The following is a 22,366-nucleotide window of genomic DNA, read 5'->3' on the forward strand; positions in this document are numbered from 1 at the left end:
TAAGTCAAATGCGTGGGCATTTTTATTATAAATCATATGTGTATTGTAAATGTTTATTCGTATATTATAAACGAGTATTATAAATCATATGTGGTGTTTTCTTCTCTAGCACTTTACCTTCCCCATCCACCTGGTTCACCTATCATCTTCTAGTTTTTACTCCTTCCCCTTCCCTATCTTCTTATTCTGGTATCTTCCCCCTTCCTTTCCAGTTCTTGATGAAGGGCCTTGGCCTGAAACGTCAACTCTTCATTTCCCTCCACAGATGCTGCCTGAATTGCTGAGTTCCTCCAACATTTATGTGTGGGTATTACTCAAGGATTCCTCAAGATTATCATAGCAGGGTGGGGGGGGGGGGGGGAGGTGGGGTTTGGTAGGGATAAGCTCCCACTATTTATTACAGATTCCTAATGGTATGTATCTCAACTAGCCTCTGCCAACCAAGTCCAACTCTTGGCCTTCAAGTGTGGCCTAGCTACTAAGCTCAGTGGAACTGTTCCTATTGCCAGGAGAAGAAGCAAAGCCAGGTTACTGATGCCTTAAAAGCAGCAATTTCGGACAGATCCGGCTCATCAGCCATAGTTGACAGCTCATCTAGGAGAAGAAAAACTCTTAACTGAAACCTCCAATGCCTTTCAGATATACCAACTCATGGGGAAGGCTTTAGGATTAAACCCCCAAGAAAAATCCAAAGCTGAAGTCCCAAGGCCTTAAAACCTTAAAACCTGCTTCTTGGGCCAAGCTTGTTGCTATCTAATCTATGTGATCATGCCTCGTACATTGTTGAGTTCAACACTGGCTGTTAACTCCTGCAACACCACTGGTGCCAAACTGTATCGGTCTCTGCCGTTCCTTTGGCTTCACCAGCTGTGTGGAGAGGGGAGCCTGCTGCACGGGCAACAGTTTGCTCTCCATGTCGTGCTGCCCTGCTTGTGTACTGGCTTGTGTATTAGAGTAAGCAGCTAGGATGCAACATCCAAGTTGATCCCAATCAACAGAGGGCCTACCTCTCTCTCATTGCTCAACATTCTCAGCATCTGCAGAATCGCTTGCATTCACACACACACTGTGTTTATTTCCCTGATAAACACTGAAACAAGCCATTTATATTGAATATACAGGGTTGTTGGTGATTAGACATCTCACCCCAAGCTCCTCAGTTCAGAGAATTAACTGTACCTGTTTTTCACTGTTTCATCTATGGCTGTCCTCCCACCTGAAGTCTAAAGTAATGTTCGTATTTTGATAACTGCTTCATGCTTAATTCCATTTAAAAATTCTCAGCAGTTGAAGCAATATATTCCGTATACATTTACACCTAGGCAACATTCAGATATGTACTAATAAACCATAAGTTATAGAAACAGAATTAGGCCATTTTACCCATCAAGTCTATTCCACCATTCCATTATGGCTGATTTATTATCCCTCTCAGCCCCATTTTCTTGCCCTTTTTCCATAATCTTTGATGCCCTGACTAATCATGAAACTATCAACTTCCTCTTTAAATATACCCAGTGACTTGGCATTCACAGTCATCTGTGGCAATGAGTTCCACAGATTCATCACTCTCTAGTGAAAGAAATTCTTCCTCATCTCTGTTGTAAAGGGATGGCCTTGTATTCTGAGGCTGTGGGGTTCCCCCCACTATAGGAAACATCCTCTCCATATCCACTCTATCTAGGTCTTTCAATATTCAGTAGGTTTCAATGAAATGCTCCTCATACATTAACTCTTTTATTCCCAGGATATTTCTAGTGAACCTCCTTTGGACCCTCTCCAATTCCGGCATATTCTTTCTTAGATAAGGGGCCCAAAACTGCTCACGAAACTCCAAGTGCGGTCAGACCAATGCCTTATAAAGTCTCAGCATTACATCCTTGCTTTTATATTCTAGTCTTCTTCAAATGACTGCTAACATTGCATTTGCCTTCTTTAGCAGCAAAATAACCTGGAATCTTTAGGGAATCCTGCATGAGGACTCTTGTACCTCTGATTGCTGAGTTTGCTCTCCATTTAGGAAATAGTCTATGTCCGTTTTCCTTCTTCCAAGTTGTATGACCATACACTTCCCAACACTATATTCCATCTGCCACTTCTTTGCCCATTTTCTTAATCTGTATAAGTCCTTCTGCAGACTCCCTGCTTCCCCAACACTACCCGGCCCTCCTCCTATCTTTGTAACATCCACAAATTTGGGCATAAAGCCATCATCCAAATCATTGACACATAAGGTGAAAAGAAGCGCTTCCAACACAGACCCCTGAGGAACCACAGCTAACCAAGCTGTTACTCTGAGTTAGGTTAGCAATCAGAGAAATTATCAGAGGTTATAAATAGAAACATCCAGCAGGGCAACCAGCGTATGTGAACAGGAAAACTAAATTAATGTTTCAGATTAAAGGCCTTCTGAAATCCATTTGTATTAATGGGTCCACCTTTACTGAATGTACCATTGAGGTGAGTGTGATCATTGTGTATTTTCCCTCAATGGCTCATTAAAGATTTTTTTCCAGACTGTTTAGATTGATTCCATTTCTGTAGAGAAGAAGTTATTTTAGCAAACATTGATTATGAGCACACATCAGAGCCACAATGTTCAAAAAATTCAGAGCTCAAAGAACCTTTATTCTCAAATTATGTATATAGTATCTTGAGATTCATTTCCTTACAGGTAGCCACAAAGCAAAGAAACTCAATAGAGCTGATTTTAAAAAAAGGACCATCAAACAGCCAATGTGCAGGGGAAAATAATCATGAAAATTAAAGTAAGCAAATAACTTTCAGAGCTGAAATTCACAGAAGTCTGTGTTTACAGCCACAAAGTCGGTCACAGCCAATCCAGTAGCCAGATAATTGCAGGCCACAGTCTCAATTCAACACAAAAACAAGCAAACATCACACAGCACCAAGCTGAACACCAGCCCATCCCTTATCGTCACCCTTGACACCCTGACTTTTTCGATCTGGCCTGGTGCTTAAATCAGCCAAACAGCAGGTCATTCCTCACTCACGGACCTGGGCCTGGGATCTGCCACCTCAATTCAGCCCATACCCAACTTTCCAATTTGGCACGCCACTTAAATTGGTCAAACTTGAGCTAGTTCCTTGCTCTTAGGCCTGGATTCTGCCTCCCCTCGGTTCAACCACTTCAAATTGCTTCCAAGTCCACTCCAGAAGATAAACATTGTCTAGTTCCCTGCTCTCAGGCCCAGGCCCAGGCCCAGGCCCCACTGCCTCAATTTGGCCTGCACACGCCACATCACATCTGACCTGCACCTTTTAGACTTCAGTTCAAACCACAAAGGTGTCAGGTCATTTTGATGCTTCAAGAGGTTGACTCTGAAAGGGAAGGTACACTCTACTCAAGACGTACAAAAAAGCTGAATGAACTGAGCAGGTCGGGCAGCATCCATTGAAAGAAGGCTTCTTTCAACGGATGATGCCCAACCTGCTGAGTTCATCCAGCTTGTTTGTACATCTTGATTTGACCACAGCATCTGCAGTGTACTTTGTGAGATACATTCTACTGTTTGCAGTGATCATTTTTAGAAACATCGAAACATTTTTGAGAAAACGTGTGATTAATGAGGTAGTTAATAGTTGTTTTTGCTGCCTGCAAGTCTTTGTTGTACTTCACCAGCATCATCTTAAACTGGAGGCCAATGTATAAATAATACCAGATTCCAGTCTAAGAATTTTCACTCTTTGTCAATGTCTTAACAGATAGAGCTGTGGAGCAGACTGGGGAGGAGGAAATGACTTGGAAGATAGCACATAATTGAACACAAGTCAAATGAGAAGCTTGAATGAAAGTTAACAACTGGATTGAAACATTTGAGCATTCTAAACTGAATAAACAACCTGTTAGCTGGTCCCAAGCATTTAACTGGTATTTGGTTATTGCATCAGCACACTTCCCAGCTCTTAACTGGTTTCAGGTGGCAGGACAGGAAAATCCGTAAGATTGCTTTCTACTCCTTCCAAATTATAGAGGTAAATCCAGGAGACCACATTGACTCTGTTTTTCTAATGTTGGTGCCTAGTTCTGGAATGATATTGTTCTCCACTTAATAGTACTTATTCCAACACAATTGATTAGTGTCCTCTGCACCAGAAGTCAGGCTTGCTTGTTTAAAAAAAGATCAAATAGCCAAACTATTTATTTTCCTTATTTAATGAGTACGAAATGGTGGCATGGTCATGTAGTGGTTAGCATAATGCTTTACAGTGTAAACTGTAAGATTGGGGTTTAATTCCTCCTGCTGTCTGTAAGGGGTTTGTAGCCTCTCCCCATGAATGCATGGGTGTTCTCCAGGTGCTCCGTTTCCTCCCACGTTCCAAAGGCATATGAGTTAGGGTTAGTAAGTTGTGGGCATGCGATGTTGGCACCAGAAGTATAGTGACGCTCCTGGGCTGCCTCCAGCACGTTCTTGATGCAAATGACACATTTCACTGAATGAGTGGCAAATAGAGTTAATTTAGAATTTCAGAATGTCTTCCCAAACCAGAGTCCTAAATAGCTGGAGCATAACCACTCTTATATTCATTCCCAGCAAGTACATGTTCGGCACAGCTTTGTGGGCTAAAGGGCCGGTATAGCGCTGTAGGTTTTCTATGTTTCTGTGTTTAAGAATAATAACATTCTGTTAGCCTTTCTAATTACCTCCTGTTCACTATTTAAACCAATTACATAGACAAAAATGGATTTAGTAATGTGCATATCATCTTGTACATTCATGGATTTGTAGACCATAATCAATTCCCCAAGTCTGTATTTCTTTGAGTACATAAACTCAGCTGCTTGACTTTCTGTGACGCTATGGTGTTTTAAACTGGAAATTGTCTTTCTTATGTTCCCTGTATCTATTTCAATGTCTTCTCTTCAGAATCAGAATCAGGTTTAATATCACTGGTGTATACTGTGAAATTTGTTGCTTTGTGGCAGCATTACATTGCAATACATAATAATAACTATAAATCTATAAATTACACTAAGAATTGTATATATGAAAGAAGCAGTGCAAAAAGAGAGAGAAAAATACTGAAGCAGAGTTCATGGGTTCCCCATCCATTCAGAAATCTAATGGTCTGATGGTGCAGGGGAGGAAGCTGTTCCGAAAATGTTGTGTGTGTGTCTTCAGGTTCCTGTACCATTATCCAGCATGTGGGAGAACCAGACAAGGTAATTGCACAAGATTAAGAAAGTACATTTCATTGTAGCATAAAGGGTCATTATTTGTCTTAATTCAACACTGTGGACAACAGTGTTGAGGCTGGCATTTATTACTCTTACTCAACCGCACTCATGATGATAGTTGTGAAAAACTGTATTAAACAGCTGCAGTCCTTCTGATGAAGGGGCTCCGACAGTGTGTTGATAACAGCTTGCGACTACCAATTAGCTTGTTCATATATTTGTAAGGATAATTGAATTAACCTTTTGAGTTTACAAAAAACCCAGATTGGAAAAGGACTGTGTTTCCTTCTCAGAAAGACATAAGTGAATCATTCAGTTTTAGTGACAATATGGCAATTTCCTGGTCACTATTACTAACATGAAACTATATTTTAAAAGATAGTTTTAAAATATCTTGTGGGAGATCTTGTGGAAAGTGAACTCTGGGCAACTCCCTGTTAATCATGAATCTTTAACAAGCTCTGCACTTGTTAAACCAGGATTGTTTTCTCTCTTACCACAACTTTATTGTTGTTCCTAGCATTGGTCCTACCCACACATGTAGATTTGTGCTAAGTCAAAGACCATTTGAAGAATGCAGGACTAAGTTATCATGCTAACACATTGTAGTCATTTAGTCTCTTCAGTGGTCCTATAACTTGTAAAATCTCCACATCATTTACACATTTGAGTACATTTACTGCCAATGAAGCATTGCCTCAAGAAAGCAGCATCCATCATCAAGGATTCCCATCATCCATCATCAAGGATTCACATCATCCATCATCAAGGATTCACATCATCCATCATCAAGGATTCACATCATCCATCATCAAGGATTCCCATCATCCATCATTAAGGATCCCCATCATCCATCATCAAGGATCCCCATCATCCATCATCAAGGATCCCCATCTTCAGGCCTTGCTTTCTTCTCATTACTCAGAGGAACAGAATCCTTAGGTCCCACACCATCAGGTTCACAAACACTTTTACCCTACAATCATCAGACTCCTGAACCAGTGTGGACAACTTCACTTACCACAACACTGAACTGATTCCACAAACTACAGACTCACTTTCAAGGACTCTTTACAACTCATGTTCCCAATCTTCTTTTGCACATACATTGTTTGTCAGTATTTATTTATCAGTATAGTTTTCCATAAAAAAAAATTATTTTCCGTTAAATGTCTGCAAGAAAGCAGTCACCTCTTAATACCCCGCAGCTGAGTTCTATTAACCTATTATGAGTTGTAAAAATTTCTCTTTATTTGGATTTTTTATGAAATTATTTTAAATGGTGTTTATTGTTGTAAAGCACATACTTTGGATTATTGATAGCTTGTACATGCTGACTTTTCTAAGTTTTGTGTGATAGCAGATGTCCATAAGTGTCCATAATGGAGATCTGGATCAGTTGAAAATAATCCAGAGAGTTTAACTTTGTGTATAAATAACATAGCTCTTGTCTGTTGCTGTCAGTAACTGAAATGGAACTCGTTGACCTGATACTTTATTTATTGAGATGCAGCACAGAATCATCCTTCCAGCCACATACCCCAGCAACACCCACTTTAATTTTAGCTTAATCACAGGACAATTTACAATGACCAATTAACCTACTAACAAGTACGTCTTTGGATTGTGGGAGGAAACCAGAGCATCTGGAGAAACCCATCCATTCCACGGGGAGGATGTACAGACTCCTTACAGATGATGTTGGAACCGAGTTCAAAGGACCATAATGAGGGGTAGTATCGTTATTCCACCTGACCCATGCGAAAGTACAATGTAGCCTGTGTTTGCCTCTCACACTGTTTCCATTTATGACTCTGCTGTTCTAATAAAACTCAACCCTTTGACATTACACCCATCTCACAGCAGATATCAAGTGGTAACTGTACCTGAGATGATCACCCTGACTGTTCGATAGCTTGTTGGTATATACACACACACACACACACACACACACAGTTCTCTTCTCCCTTCAAGACCATAAGACATAGGTGCAGAACTATGCCATTCAGCCCATCATGTTGATATCAGCTTTCAAGGGAGCAATTTCATTTCACCTTATCTCTTCTACCTTACATCCTTATAACTCTGAGCTTATTATTTTTGTCCCATCAACTTCCCCTTGATTCATTTCGCCATTAGCCTGCACTCAGAATCAGAATCAGGTTTAATATCACTGGCATACATCGTGAAATTAGTCCGGACATCTGCGACTGTGTGCCCAATTTTTTGGGCACAGAGCTCGAGAAAAGCAACTTGGTGGGCTTTTAACATGGTAAACCAGCGAGTTGTTTGTTATGTCTCCCCGCTCGCTGGGAAAATGGAGACACCTCTCTCTCCCTTATTAGGGAGAGAGAACCTGTGGTGTGTTGAGTGCCGGGTGAAAGGTGAAGTTTTTGGGGTAACTGCAAGTCTGTGTCTTTACTGCTGCTTTGCTCACACTTGAGTGCTCGGTGTGGGTGCCGATGTTTTTTTTTGGGGGGGATTGTTGCTCATTGCTGCTTACACGTGGGAGGGGGAGTTGGAGGGGGACTTTGAGTTTCTAACATTTAGCTGTCATTCATTCTTTGGGGCACTCCTCTGTTTTTGTGGATGGTTGCAGAGAAAAAGCATTTCAGGATGTATGAGGGGTGATTGATAAGTTCATGGCCTAAGGTAGAAGGAGTCAATTTTAGAAAACCTAGCACATTTATTTTTCAACATAATCCCCTCCTACATTTACAAACTTAGTCCAGCGGTCGTGGAGCATATAGATCTTGGACCTCCAGAAAGTGTCCACAGCAGGGGTGATTGATAAGTTTGTGGCCTAAAGTAGAAGGAGATGAGTTATACAGCTCTCGTTACATGCACATGCAGTTCAACTCTTTGAGTGATTATGCAGAAAGTTTGAAGTTAATAACTCATCAGTTAATAACATCGGGGTGACTGATAAGTTCATGGCCTAAGGTAGAAGGAAATAAATAATTAACTTCAAACTTTCTGCATAATCATTCAAAGAGTTGACCTGCATGAGCATGTAACAAGAACTGTATAACTCATCTCCTTCTACCTCAGGCCATGAACTTGTCAATCACCCCTGCTGTGGACACTTTCTGGAGGTCCAAGATCTGTATGTTCCACGACCACTGGACGAAGTGTGTAAATGCAGGAGGGGACTATGTTGAAAAATAAATGTGCTAGGTTTTCTAAGATTGACTCCTTCTACCTTAGGCCACAAACTTATCAATAACCCCTCGTATACTATACTGTATACATTCCTCTGACATTAAATTGTACCTTTGAACCTTTGAAATATGTTGTTTTGCAATACATAATAAAAAGTACAATAAATTACAATAAGATGTGTGTATATATAAAATTAAATAACTAGTGCAAAAGGAATCAGAATCAGAATCGGGTTGATTATCACCAGCATGTGTCGAGAAATTTGTTAAACTTAGCAGCAGCAGTTCAATGCAATACATAATAATATAGAAAGAAAAAACAAATAAATAAGTAAATCAGTTACAGTAAGTATATGTATGTATACTAAATAGATTTTTTTAAAGTGCGAAGACAGAAGTAATAATTTTTTTTTAAATGAGGTAGTGTTCACAGGTTGAATGTCCATTTAGGAATCAGAGGTGAAGAAGCTGTTCCTGAATCACTGAGTGTGTGCCTTCAGGCTTCTGTATCTCCTACCTGATAGTAGAAATAAGAAAAGTGTATGCCCTGGGTGATGGTGGTCCTTAATAATGGACATTGCCTTTCTGAACTACCACTCCTTGAAGATATCTTGGATACTACGGAGGCTATACCCAAGATGGAGCTGACTAATTTTACAACTTTCTTTTAGTCCTGTGCAGTAACACCCCCTCCCACCACCCTATGACAGGCAGTAATGCAGCCTGTCAGAATGCTTTTCATGGGACATTGATAGAAGTTATCGAGTGTTTTAGGTGACAAACCAAATCTCTTCAAACTCTTGAAATACGGCTGCCGTCTTTCCTTCTTTATAGCTACATCGATATGTTGGGACAAGGTTAGAGATCTTCATACCCAGGAACTTGAAACTGCTCACTCTCTCCACTTATAATCCCACTATGAGGATTAGTTCATGTTCCCTCGTCTTACCCTTCCTGAAGTCCACAATCAGCCCTTTCGTCTTACTGATGTTGAGTGCAAGGTTGTTGCAGCGACACCACTCCACTAGCTGGTATATCTTTCTCCTGTACTCCCTCTGATCTCCATCTGAGATTCTACTAACTATGGTTGTATCATCAGCAAATTTATAGATGGCATTTGATCTATACCGAGCCACACAGTCATGAGTATAGAGGGAGTAGAGCAGGGGGCGAAGCACACATCCTTGAGGTGCGCCAGTGTTGATTGTCAGTGAGGAGGAGATACTATCACCAATCCACACAGCTTGTGGTCTTGTGGTTAGAAATTGAGGATCCAATTGCAGAGGGAGATACAGAGGCCCAAGTTCTGTAGCTCATCAATCAGGACTGTGGCAATGATGACGTTAAACGCTGAGCGCTTAACAAAATATATAAAGATAGAAAAAAAAAGAAAACAATAGTTAGGTAGTTACTATACATGGATTATTTATCCATTCAGAAATCTGACAACAAAAGGGAAGAAGCTGTTCCTGAAATAATGAGTGTGTGGCTTCAGGCTCCCATACCACCTGCCTGATGGTAACAATGAGAAGAGGGCATGTCACAACAGCTTGTTTATTGGGGATGTGGGAGGAAACCCAAGTGATCATAGCAAGGCTCTGAAAATTCCACTCACACAGCACCTGAGGGCAGGATTCCATCCAATTCCCTCAAGCTGTGAGTTAATAAAATTATTTTGAAATCTCTGAGACCAACAACAATTCAAGTAGACTTAAATGCTGTTTTAGTTCTTTATTTTTAATTAAATGTAGTTAATGAATACAACACAACCTCTAAGAAATTAATTAAAGTCATAAATATAAATAATGTAAGAAACAGATACCCACACATAACTTCTTAAAGTGCCAGCCAATTTCATTCAGTTGAATGGGGTTACACCAACCACCATAACACTTAACACTTTACAGTGTCAGTGACCCAGGGTCAGTTTCCACCACTATCTGTAAGAAGTTTAAACGGTGACCATGTGATCATGTGGATTTCTGTCAAGTGCTCCGGTTTCCTCCCACATTCCAAAGATGAAAGGTTTAGGGTTAGTAAGTTATGGGCATGCTATGCTGGTGCCAGAAACATACAGTTCTTGCAGACTACCTCCAGCATTCCTTGGAATATGTTCTTCATTGATATAATGATGCATTTCTTGAAGCTTCGGTGTTCATGCGACAAATAAAGCAAACCTTTAAAACCATATGTGGCATGAAGCTGAGGAACCAGATCCAAGATGCATCAGACCCTTAGATCTGTGGTCCACCCATGAACCCGGAGCTGGGTCCAGTGGTGGATGAACAGAGAGATGTACCTCCACTTTGTGACCATCTTCTTCATTGATGCAAAACTCAGAGAAGAAAAACTGGGAAGACATTGCACTCAATAGATACTCATGGAGGAAATCTGCTCAAGAGGGAGCCGCGGTACATGAGAAAAACCTCTGAGAAGTGGCGACTACAAAAGGAGAGACTGCAAACCAAAAGACCCGACCACTAGCCACATCCACCACTTACACTTGTCCATGCTGCACCAGAGTATGTGGATCCTGGATCAGCCTTTACAACCACCTGAGGATCCACCAGTAGACAACATCGTACTCGATCCGAGTGATCACACTGTCCTACCTTGCCCATGGATAGAATGGTGAAGCCAGCTTTCTATAGAATGATGGCCATTTCAGCCCATTATCTCACAAAGTGTGCAATGTGAGAGAGGTTATTATACTACATGGAGTGATTGCTGTTGAGGTATTCAAGTCTCAACATATTAGCCAATTTATTAGTGTGCCTTATTAAGACAATACTTCATTAGTTAATAAGTGCACAATAACATTGATGTACTCCCATGAACTAAAGTGATTCTCTAAAAGAAAATGTACAGGTGTAAATCAATATAATTATTAATGAAGGCTGAACTTTAGAGGATGTTGTTGCCATGGTAATATTTTCAGATGGCATAATTGTTCATATTACAGATTATACCATCATCTGCTCTATAAGGCAATGGTGCCACAATGCCGTCAATCACTTCTACCATTATAGGATTTTCTTGAATAGCAAGAAGGATTAAAACATCAAAATATACATTTATTTTTGTAGAATTAAAGAATGTATTTGAGCCATTGAGTCAATGTTGGCTCCTAATAGGACAATTTGTCTTGCTAATTTCCCCATAAGTCTGCAAAATATTTGATCTTGAGCCTATCTAACTCAATACTGAGGGCCCTAAATTATTCTGTTTCAACACATCTCTCTGTATCTTTTGCCTAAAATATTAAATATTGGTGCCTGATGATGAACTGAACATCCTCTGTCTAATCAAGGACACCCCACCACCCAGGCCATACTTCCTTCTTACTGCTGCCTTCAGGAAGCCTCAGGACTTACATCTCCTGGTTTATTACCCCTCAACCATCAAGCCCTTGAACCAGAGGGAACAACTTCACTCGTCCTCACCCAGCTGTTCCCATAACCTATGGACTCACTTTCAAGGACTCTTTATTTAATGTTCTCAATGCTTATTGGATATTTGTTTATTATTAATACTCTGCTTTGTATTTTTTGTTTCTTTTGTATTTACTGTGAATGCCTGCAAGAAAATGAATCTCAGGGTTGTATATGATGATGTATATTTACTTTGATAATAAATTTCAAAGTACATTTATTATCAAAGTATGTATGCTGTATACAACCCTGAAATTCCTCTTCCCACAGACAGCCATGAACCAAAGAAAACCTGGAACCCTTTCAAAGAAAAATATCAAACCCCCAATGTGTAAAAAAAGAACAAATTGCACAAATGACAAAAAAATGGTGGAAAAAAACAGAATATAAAACATCAATCTGCAAAGTCAAAGTATTCCTGCCCCTTGTTAAAATCCAGCCTTTTATTTTCCTCATGCCAATGAGAAACATTGCAGGATATTTTTGCATTAGAGATAGATAGAGATTAATAGGCAAGTTAACTTTCTGCGTTGTGATACTGAGACTCTTGCCCAAAGCCGAGGTATCCAACCACAACAAGCTTACCCTTTCCCAATTGATTAGTCTTGAAATATTTACAGAAAGGATTTTCTTCTTTAGTCATTCTAAGAAATTCTATCTTTTCAATAACTTGTCTAACACAGAAATAATAGCCAAATGATTTTTCAGATATGTCTACTGGACTTCAGGATGCTAAACTGAACTGCAGTTGTCAAACCACTTACAAATGAAGCCAAACTAAGAAGGCAAGAATATATCTGTAGCATTTGTTCCCAACCTGTCAAAGCAACTTTATTTTGATCTCTGAAGATAATATATGCTGTTCCGTGCAACCATGCAAAAACAGTAGGAGTTTTTCACAATGTCAAGCTTAGTAAGTCAATTCAGTAGTTTCTTTCAATGATGCATAATATCTATACACTTTTAAGTAAGTATTCACAGCATATGTCAGAAAAGGGGCACAAATTCATTAAACTATTTTGATATTAAGATTATTATACTGGCTAAGAAGAGCTAAAATAGAGTCTAGTGAAACAAGGATCAATGAGTCTGAAAATTCATGGGACGTGATCCTAGCAACTTAGCCACGGTCAGTGCTGAGTTTTTTATAAAAATTAAAATGTGTTTTATTTCAGAAGAATATACATTTGCATTTTTCATAGTGAGAAGTGAGAAATAAAATTCCAGGGTATGCAGTTCCAAATAATAACCACTACAATCAAATTTTTACAACATTTAGCATAGACATAGCCAGCACTCATAAACAGCCCTCCTGTACCTAATAAAGCGGCCTCTGAGTGTAGATGTTTTGCGATAGGCTACATTGCACTTCAGTGCATCCTGCAATATAGTTTAATGGACCTTGGTTGTGAACCAGTCATGGACACAAGAGATCCTGCATATGCTGGAAATCCAGAGTAACACTGCTGGAGGAATTCAGCAGGTCAGGCAGCATCTAATGAGAGGAAAGGCCAGAATCCTTCATGAGAACAGTTCCTTTGGCAACGTTTTGCTCGGTCAGTGGAAGAACCCAACATTTAGAATGTATGTCTTTCTTATACAGAACACATCTCACATCACACCTTATGCTTCAAGGAACTCCCGCTGGGGAAATAAATACTTTAATTTTTGAGCTTATTTGCAAAGGTCTTAAATAGGATAAGGAATAGCATCTCTGGGGATCAAAAAGATTAATGGTTTAAATGCTTATCAGTATATCACTTGATGAAAGTTGAAATATAATAATTATGAACTATTGGAACCTATTATATGACCATAACACAGACTCATGTAAAATATTATTCTTTTCTTTTGAAGCACTTGAAATCCAAAAGAAAAATCTGTATGTCGATTATAAGGGGTAAAAATCAAATGGTTTTAAGTTGGTTTAGATAGAAAGAAATTAAACATTTGCAGGCATCAATGGAGAGCAGGAGAGTGGAAGTGGGAGTTAATAAGGCAGCTTTGCAATGGTTTGGTTGAGAAAGGATGTTAAAAAAGCATTTACATTGTGCCTTTGATGCACACTAAGCATTTTATAGCCAATAAAGAGCTTATTTTAGGAAGCGCTATCCCTGTTCTAGTGTAAAAAAACACAGACAACTTGTGGCTAGCAAGCTCTCACTACATCTTTATGATAAAGACTGTTTAATTTGCTTTTGTCACGATTGTTGAGGGAGATGTATTAGACAGGACAACAGGCATAATTTTATCACTCTTCTCCATGGCTGATCAAGAGAGAAAACAGGGTAATAGTCTAACAATTCAAAAATAGGCTTTAGTAATAGTCCAACACTCCCTCACATCTGGACTGGACCTGACCCTACCTAACTTTCTGAATCCAAACCATTTACCTCATATGATAATGTGGCCTATCAGGCTATGAGTACTAGTCAAGTTTAAAGCTGTAGGTTTAGCTGCAGTAAATTCAGTTTTTCTCTATGATGGGGCAATTGGGTGAAAGTTGCTTCTAGAGTAAGTTGAATCAAGAGCTGTGAGGTAATGTTGCACTTCTATAAAACTCTGGTTTGACTACACTTGACGTATTGTGTCCCATTCTTATCACCTTATGACAGGAAGAATGTGGAAACTTTAGAGAATGTACGGAGGAGATTTACCAGGATGCTGCAAGGATTAGAGAACATGTCTTATCAAGAAAGGTTGAGGAAGCGAGGGCTTTTCTTTCTGGAGACAAAGGAGGATGAGGGGTGACTTGATAGAGGCATATAAGATGATAAGAGGCATTGATAGAGTGGACAACCAGCTCCTGGTTTCCAAGGTGGAACTGGCTAAAATGAGAATGTATCATTTTAAGGTGATTGGTGGGAAGTAGACAGGCACATGGATGAATCAAAAATGGAGTGCTGTGTGGGAGGGAAGGGTTGGATTGATCATGGAAAAGTTGAATAGGTCAGTGCAACACTATGGGCCAAAGGGTCTGTATTGTGCTGTACGGTTCAATGTTCTATGTATCCTTCTAAGAAGTTCTGCCAGCACCTTCTTAAAATAGCTGGTAGTCAGTGATTAGACCATTAAACATAGAAGCAGAATTAATCCATTCAGTTCATCAATGGTGCCTATCACATACCAGGTATGAAATCCTATATTGTTAATCCAATATATGCCTAGACACTGTTGTCCAGGAGTCTCTGCTTTTGAAATGGACTGCTAATTGATTAGAAACTTATTAGGTTGTGTAAAATTTTCTATTTCATTTGTAGGAGGATGAATTTTTATGCCACCTGACCCAGGAAGAAAAAGAATGTCTTGGATTTTTGATCGAAACTATTGATGCTTTAGAGGTGGATTTGGAAGAAGATGACAAAGAGGGAGCTACAGTGGGAGAGGGCACTATTGGTGATGGGTTCTATGAATTTCTAGGAATGGTTTGCAGTACTCGACCAACAGACAAGGCAGCAGGTCCTGGTAAATTCTTGTTTCATAATATTAGTGTGTTTATGGTAATTTTTTTTAATAAGAAGGTCTCTACTTGAGCTGCAACCATTTTGGGGCTTTCAGTCTCCAAATGAATAAACATTCTGGTATAACTGTGCCAGTGAGATCAATTGTTATTTAAATTCTGTGTTATTGCAAGAAAGATCACTTTGCAATTGTCTCATTTTTTCTCATCAAACGGCTTGCTTTTGGTGCTCTACAATCATTAGAATCCAGAGAGGAATTGATAGCATAGTTACTGGATGCTATTTCTCAACTGAACAAGAGGAATTGAGGGACAATTTCAGAATGAGAGATTGGCCATAAAAACCGAAGACAACAGAAATTTCTCTAGGTGACTGGTGTATTTCTTTGGAATTTGTTTACCTCAGAGGATTGTACATGTTCATTTGTTAGATTTAGTCAAGGGCAAAGTCAATAGATTTTTGAACCCTCTGGGAATTATGAATATTTGAAAGGGAAAATAGATAAGGTAAGTACCATGATGTGCGCTGTCAAAATTGGAGCACAAGAGTGGAAGAAAGACAGACTGCGATGTACAGACACTGACTAAAGTTTATTTATAATAATTCCAAAAGAACATCAGTGGCTCGGTCAAGCGACACCGCGAGACACAGCATTCTCGAAACTAGGACCCCCACAGTTAGCGCTAATCAGAATCTGCTTAAATAATACAAGTAACACAAAATCCCCGAGCCTATTAAAATAAACTTAATAAGTTTAAACAGAAAGCACCAGGAGAGCACATTACAAGGAGCGAGTCGCTCAAGAAAAGCACATGGAAATCTAAATGATTATGAATTTTATTAAACAACAATTAACCAGTTCAGGTGCTCGAAAAACCTTGGAGCCTAATGCTCTCTGACAGAGGCTTAAAGAGCTCATTACAGTATGCCATGATCTTGGTGATAAGCTAAGTACACCTACATGGCATTCTGAACACAAGAAACTCTACAGACATACAAAGCAACAGACAAAAAATGTTGAAGGAACTCAGCAGGTCAGGCAGCATCTATGGAAATGAAGAAACAGTTGAAGTTTCCAGCCAAGACCCTTCATTGGGACTGGAAAGGAAGGGGGAAGATGTCAGAATAAGAAGTGGAGGAGGTGAAAGAGGACAAGCTAGAAGCCAAGTGGGTGGGGAAAGAGGGATGAAGTAAGACTCCGGGAGAGCTGGAGAAGAAAATAAGAGGCCAGAGTGAGGAATTGAAGAAGAGGGAAAGGCGAGTGAGAAATAATTACCGAAAGTTGGAGAAATCAATGTTCATGCCTTCAGGCTGGCAGATACCTAGATGGAATATGAGGTGATGCCCCGTGTCATAGGAAAAGAGGAGGCTATAAACTAACATGTCAGAAAGGGAAAGGGGATGGGAATTAATATGGTTGGCCACTGGGAAATCCAGCTTTTTGCCAGTGGAGTGCAGGAGCTCAACGAAGCGCTCCTCCGATCAATGTCAGGTCTCACCGATGTAGAAGAGGCTTATTCAAGAGCACTGGAAACAATAGATGACTCCAACAGATTCACAGGTAGCATTCTGCTGCTTCACGAGCATGGTACTATGACTTCCAAAATCTTTTACTGGCCATGTTTAAAGTTAATATATGAAGATGGCTCTGCTGGAGTTTAGAAGAATGAGTGAGGACCTCATTGAAACCTGCCAAATACTGAAAGGCCTAAATAGATTGGACTTGGAGAAGATATTTCCAATAATGGGAGAAAATAGGACCAGAGGGCACTGCCTCAGAATACAAGTACATTCCTCTAGAATAGACATGAGGAAGAAAATCTTTCGCCAGAAGGTGGTGAATCTATGGAATGCATGTCATAGACAACTGTAGAGATCAAGTCATTTGGGTATATTTAAGACAGGTGTAGATAGGTTCTTGATGAGTAAGGGCATCAAAAGTTACATGGAAAAGGCAAGAGAATGGGGTTGAGAGGGATAATATATCAGCCATGACAGAGCGGCAGAGCAGACTAGATGGGCTGAATGGCCTAATTCTACTCCTTTGTCTTATATGTAAATGATTGTACATCACGGAAACAACATGAGTCATTTGTGACGATTCTAATGTTTGTATCTTACAATATTTTAGATGAACCAGGCACCTGTGATTATGCTATTGGGAAAGCGAGTGCAGTTGCCACTAGCCCAGCTACAGAGAAGGCCAATATCAGAAGCATGGCGGCAGTTCCAGGTCTTGGTCCAACACCAAACCAAAAGGCAACGGCAGAAAGAGATGAGAAACAGAAGAAACTGCTGAAATATCAAGGATCTGAAGCCACAATGGGTTTAGAATCTAAAAGCACAAAGCAGTCCAGAGTGTCCAGAATTGATGAACAATGCCCGTCCAGATCTCTCACCTTGCTCCCAGCCCATGCAAGGAAGTTCGACACAATCCTGAGGTCAGGCGTCAGTGTGCAGGAGCTGCGTGCTCAGGTTTTAGCCCGCCTCAGTGGGTCTGCCCAGCAGCAGCCAGGCAGTCAGACAGAGGGTTTGGCAACACAATCCCACTCAGTCCGGTTACTTGGAATGCCTGAGCAGAGAGCCGCAAGACAGGTTGCCCTGCAGAGACTAGGACTGTGGAAGCTTGCCACCGGTACGCCCGGCAGCACCGACAGCACCTCTGCTCGACCTCTTGCAACAGAGAATCCTCAAAAGTCAGCCTCCCCACAGTCACCAATGGAAACAGATCACAAAGCTGCTTTGAAAAAGCTGGGCCTTTTAAACCTATAATGTTGAAAACCCCTTGTGAAAATTGAGTCATCACTGTCACTCAGAGTAGGTTGTCAATGAAGTTCCCCTACCCCTCATAAAGCCAATAAAATGTGTCAAGTGCGCAGCTTCTCTGTGCACACACAGAGGTTTATTAATGAGGTAGCACCTTACAATGCATATGTTTCCTTCGTTCTGCAATTACACATTAATAATTCAGAGTTTTCCTAAAATACTCCATGACAGTTTATTCAACAAAACACATTTAGCAAGAACATAACATTGAACTGAATGGAAATGGGAATTTTGAACCCCAACCTTAAAATACAAAGATATACTCATTCACCTCTTGCTAGGGAAATATTACTTGTACAATTATGGGAGTAAACCCACATTCTGATATATTGTTTAGGTTGTAAGAGCTGCTACAAACAGTGGCATAGTGTTCCTTCCCTCTGGCAAATTGAAATTACATGGAGCTCATATGTCAAATGATCAAATATTTGTTGCATTTCTATTCATCATGATGTCTTTAGAATCTTGCATCTACTTATTATTTTATAGATCATTGTTTTTTGTCACTCATTTTCTCATATCATACATTGTATAAATATTACTTTGTGTATATAGATCTGCATATAGGTTAGTGGTGCTTTGAATGAATGAACATTTATTTCAAATTCTTGTTCTATGTGATATGTTTTTACCAGGGCTTGAAGGAGTATGGTAAGTACTTGTATATTTATTATTTTTGCTGTAATGGAAAGTAAATGAGACTGGGTGTAACATGGCCACAGATTAGCTGTTGAAAATACCAACTTCAGGCTGAAATTTCTTGTATCACTTGTACGAGCACAACCAGAAGCAGCATCCAGGTTTAATCTTCTCTTCATTCCAACGGTGCTCTTCATCTATTCAAGTCAAAATTTCAAGATTAGAAAGGATATGAGATTCTGATGAAAATTTGTACAACAGCCCATGGAAACATTCACTCTGCAATATTGGCTAGCTTGCTGTATTTTTTGATATTTTGTTATTCACTCCTATTTCCAGTTTGTAGTTGTTTCTTTTGAAAATCTTTATCAAACATGTCAAATTCATAAAGATGTTTGTTTATCCCTGGCAAGTGAAGGTTCAGCCTCTACTGAATGTTTCATGTATCCTCTACTCATTGACACACCATTGCTGTACTTTGCTGTGAGCTATTAGCAAAGTTTGACAGAAGTTACAATTTAATTTATTGATTACGTTACTGTGAAGTATTTTTAAATACTTTGTTGATGACAATAAGGTAGATATCAACAGCTTCTCTTTTGGATCCTCCTGCTTTCTCCAGACCAAATATGTTGCCACTGATGTACCATCAATAACTCTCTCTGAGACGTGAGGCGAGATATCGGCTTTTATTGACTGGAAGAAAGAACAAGCAGTAGTTGACCACCATACTACATCCTGGAGAATGAGGGCCGGGCTCAGGCCTCAATCGCCTTTATTCCGGGGTCTGTGGGAGGAGCCACAGGAGCAGTCAGCAGGGGGCGTGTCCAGACAGGTATATGTAGTTCACCACAGCCACTGAGTTTCCATGTCAGTCAGTTATGCCTTTTCATTGGCTATATGGAGTAATCCATGTTCCAAAGCTACACCAGCGATATTCCACAACTCTTTGTCTGCTACATTAAAGACTGCAATGGTGCTCTTTCCTGCACCCATGCAGAGCTCATCAATTTCATCAACTTCCACCCTGCCCCCAGGTCCCCTTGGTCCATCTCTAACAAATCTCTCCCCTGTTTTGATCTCTACTGCTCCCTCTCAAGAGACACTGACTTCTTCCACAAACCAGCTGACTCCGCAGTTACCATGATTGCGCCCACCATGTCACTTACAAGGATGCAATTCCCTTCTCTCATTTTCTCCATTTTCGCCACAACTGTCCTCATGGCTTTCCATCAATGACATACGCTGTGTCCTTTTTTTTCCTCAAAAAATAGTTACCTCCCCCTCCAACTACTTCTGCTGATGCAGCCTGCCTCTTTTCTACTTGCCACACATCTACCCTCACCCATTCCCCTACAGACATAATAGGGATAGAGAGTTCCCCTTGGCCTCACCTACAATCCCACGAGCCTACACATCCAACATATAATTCTCCACAGCTCTGACACCTCCAGGAGGATCCCACCATCAGGCACATCTTTCCCTCCCCTCTGCTCTCTGCTGTCTTCACCTATGGGTCTCTCTATGGTTCCCTTGTCTGTTCATCACTCCCCACCGAATCCCCCGTGGTAAGTGTAACACCTGTCCCATACCTCGTCCCTCACCATTATTCAGGGCTCCGAACAGTCCTTCCAGATGTGGCTGTTGTGAATGTTAAAGCATCAGTGTCACAGATTGCATCTGAAGCTCCCTGTGGGTCCCCTTCTGTGTCAGTGAGACCCAGAGCACATTGTAGAATTGCTTTGTTGAGCAGCTTTTCTCCAAACACATAAGGCAGGATCTCCTGCTGACTGGCCTTTTTAAATTCTACATCTCATTTCCCACACAAACATGTCTGTCCACAGCCTCTACTGCAAAATTGAGGCCAGATACAGATCAGAGGGACTACATCTCAAATTCAGCATTGGTAGTCCCCAACCAGACAATGTGAATATCAATTTCTCAATTGTCAAGTAACCACTGCCCCCGCCCGGTCTGCCCCCTTGGTTTCCCTTATCCCTCTGGCTCATAACCCCATCTCTTTCCCCTTCTTACCCTCCCAATCTCCCCATCACCTTCACATTCCTCCCTCCATTTCCCGTGCTCACTTCCTTCTTTTTATTGCATGGTTCACCTTTTAGAATTAGGCCATTCAGCCCATTGAGTTTGATTCGCCATTCCATCATGGCTGATTTATTATCCCTCGCAACCCCATTCTTCTTCCCATAACCTTTGATTTCACTAAATAATCAAAAACCTTTGCTTTAAATATACCCAATGGCATGGTCTCCACAGTCATCTGTGGCAATGAATTCCACAGAATCTGGCTAAAGAAATTCCTCTTCATCTCTCCTTCAATTCTGCGGATGTGCCCTTTGGTCCTGGGTTCCCCTTCTAAATAAGCAAGAGAAAATTAGAAAGTAATGTTTTATAAGTAAGTTTTCTTACTTATGGACTCACTTCCAAGGAACCTTCATCTCAAGTTCTTGACATTTACTGCTTATTTATTATTATTCCTTTCTTTCTGTATTTGCACAGTTTGTTGTGTTCTGCACACTGGCTGGTGCAGTCTTTCAATGATTCTATTGTGTTTCTTGAATTTTCTGTGAATGCCTGCAAGAAATGGATTTGAGTTGTATATGGTGATATATATGTACTTTGGTAATAAATTGACTTCGTACTTTATAAAAAGTGAGAGACTAAAATTCCTGACTTGCTCAGTTTTATCAGGAATATGCTCATGAACGTTTTGCTGAAATATTGGGCAGATCCTCTTGAACCCATTTCACTATCGGAAATGCCTATCCAGAGTGCCCAGCCACCTGATACAAAGACAAGTCAAACTGATCCTCGTGAAAAGCAAAGCAGGTCACAATTAGCAACTAAGACGTGGATGGCAAGTTCTGAGGCTGGACCCACAGAATATCCTAACGGTCTTTTCACTGACTTCCATTATCAAAGACTTTACTAACTGCCGGTTATGCTGCTGACGTTCAGGGCAGCAATGAAGATCCTCCATCTCTGGCCCTGTTCAGGGATTCCTTCATTGTGTCAATAGCTTCCTCTGGGTTTTCACTACTGTCAGTCATGCAAGTGCTGGGTGGAGACTCAGGAATACTGTCACGCTCAGATGTAGAAGGATTCTTCATTGCTGTTTCCATAAAAGTCGAGGTTGTTAACCCTGAGTTGAACTCCCAAACCTGGAGGACCAGTGACCACTCCTGGTCTGTTCTCTACTCTTCGACATGTTTGGCATGGATGACCTTACCAAGAGAAGAAGCATAAAGCCCTGACCCCAGACAGTGTAGCTCTCCGGGTCACTGAGGCATACAAGGCTCCAAACCACGGCAAGGTTGTGGTCCTCTTGGAGGATCAAAGACTTTGAATTATTTTTCCATGCCTCTGGAGAGAGATCTTTTAAGATCTGCTTAAATAAACTTATTCTGTTCAAGTAGACTTGTATTATTTCATTATTTTAAAAAGCCTAAAAGTAAAAAGTGATTAAAACACCCTGGAGTTTTAAAATTAATTAAGATAAACTAAACTAACCTTTTCATTCAGAGTTGCTAACTCTATTCAATAGAGTAACACACACAAAATGCTGGAGGAACTTAGCAGGTCACAGAGCACCTATGTATATAATCAGTGCTTCAGGCTGAGAACTTTCAT

At 40.4% G+C, this 22,366-nt stretch overlaps 1 protein-coding gene across 12 annotated transcripts in view; it reads left to right on the plus strand.

The window, feature by feature from the left end:
* Positions 1-22,148, plus strand: part of LOC140742071 (uncharacterized) — a 42,138-nt gene extending 19,990 nt beyond the window's left edge. For 8 of the 12 annotated variants that reach the window (XM_073072871.1, XM_073072875.1, XM_073072873.1 and 5 more), the window contains 2 exons: positions 15,053-15,257; positions 17,385-22,148. In XM_073072871.1, the coding sequence (XP_072928972.1) occupies positions 15,053-15,257; positions 17,385-18,025 (846 nt within the window). In that variant the 3' untranslated portion in view covers positions 18,026-22,148. The remainder of the gene's footprint in view (positions 1-15,052; positions 15,258-17,384) is intronic. The other 4 variants (XR_012102202.1, XM_073072878.1, XM_073072870.1 and 1 more) reach the window with 4 other exon arrangements.
* The last annotated feature ends 218 nt before the right edge of the window (positions 22,149-22,366 follow it).

The sequence above is a fragment of the Hemitrygon akajei genome, chromosome 19 (genome assembly GCF_048418815.1).
Source record: "Hemitrygon akajei chromosome 19, sHemAka1.3, whole genome shotgun sequence".
Classification (NCBI taxonomy): Eukaryota; Metazoa; Chordata; class Chondrichthyes; order Myliobatiformes; family Dasyatidae; genus Hemitrygon; species Hemitrygon akajei.